At 34.5% G+C, this 9,935-nt stretch overlaps 1 protein-coding gene across 6 annotated transcripts in view; it reads right to left on the bottom strand.

Moving 5' to 3' along the window:
- ERBIN (erbb2 interacting protein) overlaps positions 1-9,935 on the bottom strand; it is a 108,811-nt gene that overhangs the window by 6,037 nt on the left and 92,839 nt on the right. For 4 of the 6 annotated variants that reach the window (XM_027732362.2, XM_027732357.2, XM_027732360.2 and 1 more), the window contains 4 exons: positions 4,232-4,375; positions 3,321-3,452; positions 1,419-1,628; positions 255-347 (listed from right to left, as the gene is read on the bottom strand). In XM_027732362.2, coding sequence (XP_027588163.1) covers positions 255-347; positions 1,419-1,628; positions 3,321-3,452; positions 4,232-4,375 — 579 coding nt within the window. The remainder of the gene's footprint in view (positions 1-254; positions 348-1,418; positions 1,629-3,320; positions 3,453-4,231; positions 4,376-9,935) is intronic. The other 2 variants (XM_027732358.2, XM_027732359.2) reach the window with 1 other exon arrangement.

Genomic DNA, 9,935 nt, shown 5'->3' with positions numbered 1-9,935 from the left:
TATCTCAAATCTGTTGAGTGATTACGAGAACTGTGTAAGAACTACTCTGCTAGAATAATCCTCTGTGTTGTCATGTGACCTCTGTGGTCACTTACAACCTTGACTTTCCATATCATTTGTCCCCATTTTTCTCCCTTCCAGTCCTGGAGGTTAGTGGTTTGGGAAATACATATACTTCCTTTTCTCCCTTTGCTAAACATAAGAAACATTATAAATCAGAATGCTTTTTAAAAGCATTAGTATAAAATACTTACATCATCATCTGGTCTGAATGGATTCCCTCTACCACCAACTCCTCCTGATATACTAAATCCAAGTTCTGGATCCTTGTCAATTCTCACTCGAATCTAAGTAGTTACAACTAAAGTTAGATAAACTGGCTGAAAATATGCATTCAGAGCTACTATCATGAAATTATTACTACGAATTCAGGTGAACAAAAGCTTTACAAAGCAAAAAAAAAACCAACCCACCAGTTCAAGAGAGTATTATATCTCATTATTTTACTGCAGAACAAGATTACAATACAGCAGCATCATGTGCCTAAGTTTTACTCCAATATCACTATTATTATAATCATAATTCATATGGGCTTAAAATTCAAATATATTTTGATATTATGTAAATTATTTTAATGCCCCTAGCAAATATATATGCTCCTATGAAAGAACCTATTCCTCATATTTCTTTGCTACCTTAGCTGAATTTTAAAAATCAAATCTCATTCCTACTTTCACTCTAAGTTCTAAGTAGCCAACACTGTCTTCTCTCTTGCTAGAAGAGTTGACTAGAAAACTTACTTTACACAGTAAGTGGACATTCTCATTCTAGCACAGAATTTAAATGTAGTTCTCAGTATTTTCTCAGAAGACCCAAAACAATACAGAAAGAAGGCTGCAACAATGAAAGAGCCATTAAATGGTACAAGAATTTCTTATATGTTCTACATCTGTCTATCATAATAAAACTGATAATTACCAGGCATGCATAAGATTGCTCACACTTTTTTTTAGAGACTTCTGTTTGTGAATGCACATTTCTACATTTGCAGGGTTTTGAACCATTCCAGATGCAAAGTGCTCCAAGTTGTACAGCTACTTTGTATTTTTTCAGTTACTAGCTAAATAATGAGTTAGGGAACAATAAATATAGTTGAGAAATAAATTTCCAGCTCAGTAAAAAGACGTAAGTTTAAGTTTCTGGTACATTCTGTTAAAAATCTACCACATTTCTCTCAAAACTGGAAGGAACATGTGATTTGAGTAGAATTTCACTGCGATAACATTGTCTTCTGCTGGAGATAAATGCCTATATGATTTCTGTCACTATTTACAGAGAAACTGTAATACATGAAAACAATGTAACAATTCACTGCCATTTACTGACAGATGTCATATCATACTAGGTTTTATTCTTACCTCTTGCTTTGCCAACTCATGGCTTTGTCTGGGAGAACACTGGGACTGGGTATAGGGAGGTTGGTGGGCAACTTTCAACATCAGATAATCAATTAATTGCTCTCTAGATGGATGTCTTGCTACTGATGATTGAGGAGGGAGATGATGGACTTGGCTGTAGTTTGCCTGAAGTCTTTGAGGCTGGCACATTTGTCCATTTGTCAAAGGCATCTGAATAACATATGAATTCTCAGTGTCACACATTTAATAAACAGCCATCTTCAATTCCTTGACTGTTCTTAGTTTTTAGTAACATTACTAAAACTACTCTTCTGGATCACATATAATTATACTCCATTTTCTTCAAAGTTATAAGCTCTGACATACTGAGAACAAATATGAAAAACAAAAACTTTCTTTGAATGCTAATCTACTAGAACAGACTAGACAACCTTTGCTTTTAGCACTTGTTTCACTGAGTTTTCCCAAACATTATTTTCTAGCAGTGCAACTAACAGTATTGACACTTGGTTAGTATCATTATAGTTTGCACTTTCCTTGCATAAAACTCAGAGGTTTTGTAATGATTTCCAGTAGATCATACAAAAATAAAAATCCGCCCTAGCTACCAGACCAGACAGAAACTATATGCTCTCCAAGCATCCTAAGGTGACCACAAGAAAACCTTCTGAGCAAGTTCACATCCATGCTCAAGATTTTACTATCAAAATTGCAGTATTTCCAACTGATGTTATTCCTCTGTTAACATATGTCACTGATTTGATAATGGTGACAAGCAGCAGTAAGGTACACAACTGTCAAGATATACAGTGCATTCAAACTATGTCACCAGGAATGATGCTGAAGGTGACAATGTTTCTTACGAAGTCTCGGAGTTACTGCTCAGCTCTGCAGCTCTGTGTTGAGATGGGCAGTCTTTTCCCTCCTTGCCCATATGCCTCATGTTCTTATCCACCCTAATTAGTCACTCATTTGTCTGTATGATTCCAAAAATGCTACAGGCTTGAGTTACAGATTTTTTTTCTGCCTGCCACCATTATCCCATTAGTTATGGGATACAAGGATATTAAAATACTCCCTCTCTCAATATTATAAATCACTGAAGTGTGCAAACTTCAACCTTTAACCATGCTATGTGAATGGACACATATCAGAATCCGTTCTGAGTCTATGTCAAACTGATTCTGAGAAAGGATAATGTATTTAATACATTTTAGCTTATTTATAGATCAGATGTATTTAATTTACACGATTTTCCACTGCCTTTTCTGAAAACCTGAAGTATGAAGGAAAACTACTTTTTATTGCAATGCCAGAGGTAGAGTTTACATAGGCAAAATATATCCACATGCAAATTCCCAATATCCAGTGTCTGTAGAAATGCAACTGAAATTATTGAAGTTATAAGAATAAAATCAATTGCTGCATCATAACAATTTACAAGCATCCATTTAGTTTCATTGTAGTAAGTCCCACCTCTATCGATAGTGCTTAAGAGATGAATGCAGTGCCCCCTACAAATTCTGGTTTATCATCACAATTTCATCACATTTTTCAAGTTTGTTCTTTCAAAGGTTTAATCAGATTCAGATTGCTTTTCTGAAATCATCTGCCATATTCCAATTTCCACTTGCAAGTACTTGTTTGGCTGCAGATTTTTTCTTTCAAAGCACCTACTGAAGAAAACTAAGAACTCTCTCCCTTGATATAGTTAACTAAGTTTTGTCTTCCAAAAAGAGGATGCTATTTCATTTATACCAGCTTCGAAGCCTGCGTATTATATTTTAAAGAAGCCCTAGCTCCAACTGCTATCCCAACATAAATTGGTACTATTAATAAAAAATACACCCTTACAAATAATAGTAAATAATATCCTATCCATGGTGTCATGCACATAATTACCTGCACAGCTATTTTCTTCATGCTGTCTGGAGGAACATCTTTGAGACTAAGTGTGGCAGATGAGTAATTCTGCTGTCCTGAAATGAATACTTCATCCTGGCATTGGTCTCCTGGAGTAGACGCCTGAGGATGCTTTAAGCAGAATGGAGCAGTAAAGACAGCTGTCTTCATATAATTCAAATTAAAACATTCTGATAAAATATGTTAAGGGCTTTATCATTCTTTATCTTCTTTTATTAACTAGTAGAAAATCTCACTAGCCAAGCCACCATAAACCCATAAAACACTGATGAATATTTACGAAAACTCTCAACTGCAGAGGTGTCTTTAATCACCAGTAAGCTGATGAGACAAGTCAACAAATGCTAGGGACTAACTTATTCAAGGATTAAACTTCTGTTGACTTTATCCTGCTCACTATGGATACCATAACATCACTCAGGATGCTAAGAGTTAAAAACTCATTTCCTCACATTTTCTTAGAATTTACTAATAATTTTCTTGAAGGCCCACAGTAACTTACAGTTCAGTTCATATTGTCAAAATTTGATTTGAGGGAGGAAAAAGTATTGTAAGATTTTGTTCAAACCTTTATCAACCTAGATTAAATTCAGGATGGTAATCTCTTATTCACAAAGGTACAACAAAACCAGACAATGTGTTCCATCTACAAAAGCCAATTAAAAAACTCAACTTCATGACATTAAATTGAAAGCCTTGCAGTAAGTTTAAGGCATATAAAGTGAAGGCAAAGTATTTAATGCCTAAAAAAAAATTCCAGCACATAAATTATATTCTTTTTATTACAGCATTGTGCATATGTAAAAGGATAACTCTATGAACTTAAGGACCACCTCAGTGTTTATTCTTTCCCCCTCTACATATTGCAATAACCTCCTGTAGGTACTCACTCGAACAATGTGCACACCAGAACCTCTTCCGTCTGCAACACTCAAGGCAACACTACCCTGGCTGCCATGCAGATCCCTAGAGCTGCCATAGTGAAAGCTGCTAACTGCAGCATAATTGGAATTAAAGGACCGAGACAGCATGCTCTGAATAAAAAGGGGACAGATTTAACACAGAGATTAGTGCAGCATGCATAAACCACAAAGACATGTTATACATGTAATACAAACGTATTCCATTGTCATGCAAGATAAAAACCATGCAAGAACAGTACATCTGCGATGTAGAAAACACAACTTAGTGACCCTATTTACCCTTATTTACTGTAAATCAGCGTGCAATCAGCAGTTAACATGCAGAATTACATGTAAATAAAGTCATTCAAATATTCACATGTCTGAAAAAAACAACAAAGGTGCTCATCAATATTTTCAGGTTTTCGATAAATTTGCAACATATCCAATATGTTGTAAGAAGAGAAGTTGGCAGTCAAGAAAAACACCTATGGAAAACCAGTTATTATTTTGTCTCATCCCCCCACATACGCTACTGGTAAAGTACAAATAAAAATTTACGCAGAGATTTGACTGACTGGATTTTCTTGCTATAGCCACCCTGTCAACATCAGCAATTCCAGTAACACTTCATTCAAGAATGGGAACAAGCTCATTTAAAGGAGAAGAAACTTGAAAGAAACTGATACCACCCCTGTGCTACTGTAGGCAATTAAACCGGTAACATGACAGAAGTGATAGTGGTTTGGTTTTGAGCTTCATTATCTTGCAAACTGACCCCTGCAATATTGTCAAGGCTAACTAAAAAAGGAGGAGACATTACCATCTTGCCACTATGGACTTTTGTAGCTGTAAGAACAAAACAGACTACGCAAGGGAAGGAACAGAAAATCCTCCACATTCCACCTGATGAATGAAACAAACCAATCTTGAAAATGTGACAAACCCCATGAAAAAATATGATCATAGGAAAAGATACACCACAAAGCATCAAACCTCAGCAAATTCAAAGTTGTCTAATTTTTCAAAGTTAAAGAAAGGAAAGAAATATTCAGAACAGGTATAATTTGACTAAGATACAGCAACAATTCTTACATGAACAAATATATTTTGGCATTTGCCTACTGACTACGTATACTAATGTGATTTTGAAAATAGTCACTAGTCCTCAGGCAGACATCTGCTCTTTCATACAAGCTTCATCTTGTGAAAATAAATAAAACTGTTTTAATAATCAAAGTCAGATGCCTCTGCATACTTGTATTCCCCAGATGTTCTGGTAGCACAGTCTTTGGAAACTCCCTTGGAAAACAGTATTTACTGACCATATTTTTTATTGGCCAAGGCTCTTGGATAATTTCAATGGCATAGTAAGCATTCTTTTGGGAACAGTTTGGGAATTGAAGTGCTACGTAATACATTTACTTAGGTAAATTTAGACAATAAACAGTGGAATTTATTTAGGAGAATTTCTATTAGATAATATTTTTGTAATTTTAAGACTGGATGGAATCTGTCATAACAATCCATGAAATTTCGGTGTAGAAGAGAAACTAGTAAAATTGAAGTATCTGCAGGGAACAAGACTCTGCATTCTACTTACCTTGGAATAGCCTTAACTGGTAAGTTACCTGCTAAGCCTAAGTACTACTCCTTTTATTTGTTTACTTATTTGTTTAACAATACTTAGAATCAACTGCAGGCTAAAGGTGGACATAAGTTACCCTTTGAGATGATATTAAATGTCTAGAAATCTCTTCAGTTTTCATTCCCCATGACCACCTAAGACTCGTCAGAAAAAGTTTGCACAAGGTATTCTCAAAATGCCTAAAATTACTGGTCTAAGCCTTTTGGAGTAAAAGCCCACAAGCAGGGGAAAAAAAAATCTGACAGAATTTTAGCAAGATACCAGTTAATCTCAAAGAAAAGGTTAAACATTATAAAACTGTTCTTCAGTCACAACAGCATTCCTACTGAAGAGTTACACATGGAAAATTACGTGTAATTTAAATTCTACTGTCATAAAATGTTTGCGGGGTCTGAACTTTTGCTGTTTACATAGCAAACGCACAAGAATTTTAATCCTTTTAAAGTGTGATGGTTTGACTTCTGAACTCCACAAAATATCACACTGATGGTTCAGTAGTTCATTCAAAATGGAGAAAATACAAATAAAACTAAAATCAAAATTTAAAACTAACAACTGCTGAGTGGATAACATTCCCGTAATTTATCAGTGTCAAAATATTCTTCAGGTTATGATCTTACAAACACTTAAGAACTTAATTTTATGTATTCACAGACCCACTAAAGTTACTGTCCTTGACACACTGAAGCAAGTTTACCTTGGAGAAAATCTGAGACCATATCAATTAAAATATTTTTGCATGTTAGGGATGTGTTCAAGAAAAACTTTGATTAAAACTACAATTCTGTATCAAAACTAAAACATTTAGATTTTTTTCTTTTAATAAGGCACTGTACACTGAGAACTCTGAGAAAAAAAACCCCAACTATTCTGATTTCCAAATTTGAAGTGAGGAATTAAACTTTATGATCACTCCACTGAAAACTCTGCACTTTAAATAGTACATAAAGTAGATGAAAAACCAGACGACTTCATTGAAGATGAAATTAGAACTGAAAGCAAACACACACCTAATGAACACCCAAGAGATCCACAACAAAAAAAGGTAATATACATATGTAAAGGAAGGACAGGCAGGGTCACTAATTATTTTTGTACACTCAGCATGGAAATGTAATAGATATTTGCAGATAACTATTGCAGATTTTTTTTATTGCAGTTTATGGATAAGAAATTCCTCCTCCACATACTAGTGTGACATTAGTGCTTCTACACAGGCAGTTTAAAATCCTAAATAAAACCCAACAAGATGACTATAGGAGACTACTGCCATACCAGGTGGTAAAATTGGCACATCACACTCAAAAAGAAAAATATGCTGAAAAATATTACTGTTTCTGAAATTCCCCTGTGCACTACATTTATGAGGTTGGGGGTGGGGCAGAATTGACTGCCTGCTTTCCAACAGCTTATATATATAAACACTAGAGAGCAGCTTGACATTTAAGTAAGCTCCTTTCTCCCACAACAAAACATGCTTTGCATCAGGTAAGCCAGCTGTTTCTTCTACTATATGCGTGATTTCTATTTACAAATGGTCTCATGAACCATTTTCACCTTCATTCAGCCAGATGGATAATTTTAGTTAGTCTCTGTGTTTCACAGAATATTCTGAGTTGGAAGGGACGCAAAATGATCGAGTCCAACTCCTAAGCGAATGGCCCATAATGGGATCACTGATCAGTGAGCCTGTTAAAGGTATTACAAATGCTGGTTACTTGGCTGGAACCCATTTTTAATCATTTTTGGTAGAGTTAAAACTATTCTGTATCTCTCCTCATGCAAATAAAACTCTTGGAATTTTTTTTTCCTACCTATATCAGTAAAAAGGGATAACAGATAAAGAACTAGCTTCTCTAGTTTGTCCAACAAGCAGACACTGTTTCTTTCATTCTTTCTGTGCATTCATTCTTCCCTCTCTCTTCAGTTACTAAATTTTATAAAAACAAAATCAACATGTCTTTGAGGAGCTTAGGAAAATAAAATTTAAACAAAACAAAACAAACCCACAACAGAAATCAACACCCAAAAGTCCACTACACCCTCCCTTCCTAATAAGCACAAAGTAGAAATAATAAACATGATTAAATTCAAGAAGAGTCACAGCAAAAGTAATACTAATAACCCATACTGGTCAAGAAGTATTAAATATTTGTCAAAATGTGTAATTTTATATACCTGTTTTTGTCAGTGTTGTATCTAACACTTCTAAAAACCCCCCATTTTAAATCCATGAAAGCTTTGTTGGAGTAGTTTCCAATTAATGTTCCTTAAATGAGTTCTGTAACTGAGTTTGTTCCTTAAATGAGTTCTGTTAATTACTGATTTTTTTTTCAGACTTCAAAACTTTCAGAAGTCTTTTTTATAGATTGAGCACCCTCACCACTCTGCTAATTTTTAATTACAAACAGAAATACTGAAACCATTATTTTAAAAGAGCAAAGAACTATCCAGTAAATTCCTAGAATTTTCACATTATCATATTTGCCAGCTACCATATAGGATCATATCTACATTTTTCACAGTTCAGATTCTTCTTTTTAAGTCTGCTATATCCTAGAGAATATAATGTTGACAATTATATACACATTCACTTTTAAACCCATAAGTATGTCTCAGATTGTTAAGTAAAAGCTACTTTTAAACACTTCAAGGCCAGAACAAAAACACACACATACAAAACAGACTTAAAACATCTGTTAAATTAGATCCACAGCTAAGATCTCAATAGCAGCTATTCCATATCAGTCTAGTAGGAAAAATTAAAGTTTACATATAAAGCATAATAGAAAGTATGGACAGATAAAAAGGGAATCAAGTAAGGCGATCAATGTCTTTTCAGTAAAGGTGATAACTCTTCTACAGACCTGAACAGGTATCACTTCTGTATTAAACAGTGTTCTTAGCATGCAGATGAACAAGCAATAAACAAACTGCATTAGCAGTGCACTGAAGTTTTGTTTCCCTCTGTATTCAGAGAGTGCTGGGATTTTTGCTTCTCTTGTCATTTCATGTAAGATTTGATATAACTATTCAGAAGAATTGAAAATGAGGGAAAGTTTATTAGAATTGGAACATGGTGACACTTGACCCTCTTGTGGGAAAAAGGGTCCCCCACACTACAGCACAGTACTGTCAAAGTCCGAAAACATTTTCTGTTGTAGGTGACAATCTGGACCAGAACAGGTACAGCTGTTGTGCAGGCTTCTTTAAAAAGAAAACCCATCCTTTTCTGTCACCAGAAGTTATGTAACTTAAAAAAAAAAAAAAATCCAAACCAAAACAACAAAAGCAAACCTATCCCTCCAAATACTGGGATTTCTAAAGAAAAATTATATTTAAAAGTAATTTTTCCCACCATCTCCAATTAAATTTCTCTAGCTATCACAGATATTCAAGTATTTAGCATAATAATAATAAAGCAAAGTATGTTCTTAGAAAAGAAACTAAAAAACAAAATCCATGTAGCTGGCATAATCAAAATGTATTTTGGCTGCTTGACTTACTTCTCTTCCAAAGAAACAGGGTCAGGCTAAATGACATTCTATCCATTTTTTAGTGATGATTTTTTCAACTGGGCTAACTGGACAGCACAGATTACACTCTTCCAGGTTCTACTCAAATTCTTAAGATACATAATTGTTCAGCTCTACACATCAGCTCAAGTTCTTGATAGCATTTACAGTACATAAAGTATCCTCTTCCTCATCTCTAGTTCTATCAAAACCTACTGTAATTTTCTGAAACGAAGAAGATTTTTAAGTGTTCCCATCTCACAGCAATAAATGTTCATTCAACAATCTGTCAGATACCCAGCTTCAAAAGACAACTGGCTTGAAGGCAAATACATGATAATTATGGCTATTGGATTCTTCAGCAACTAAAGCTGTAGACCTATATTTCCAAAGAGATTTTACTGATTTTTCCTTCTTCTTAAAGGGAAGAAATAAGAGGAAAAAGACAGAAAAGAAAGATCAAGAAGTATAAGGGAATATTTAGTATAATGTGAATACAATGCTACAATAATTACCTGGCTTTCAAGAG

The sequence above is a fragment of the Pipra filicauda genome, unplaced genomic scaffold (assembly GCF_003945595.2).
Source record: "Pipra filicauda isolate LSUMZ 115617 unplaced genomic scaffold, ASM394559v2 scaffold34_size3990699_pilon, whole genome shotgun sequence".
In the NCBI taxonomy this organism is placed as follows: Eukaryota; Metazoa; Chordata; class Aves; order Passeriformes; family Pipridae; genus Pipra; species Pipra filicauda.
The sequence above is the reverse complement of the archived record's forward strand: the minus strand, read 5'-3'. Positions and strand labels throughout refer to the sequence as shown.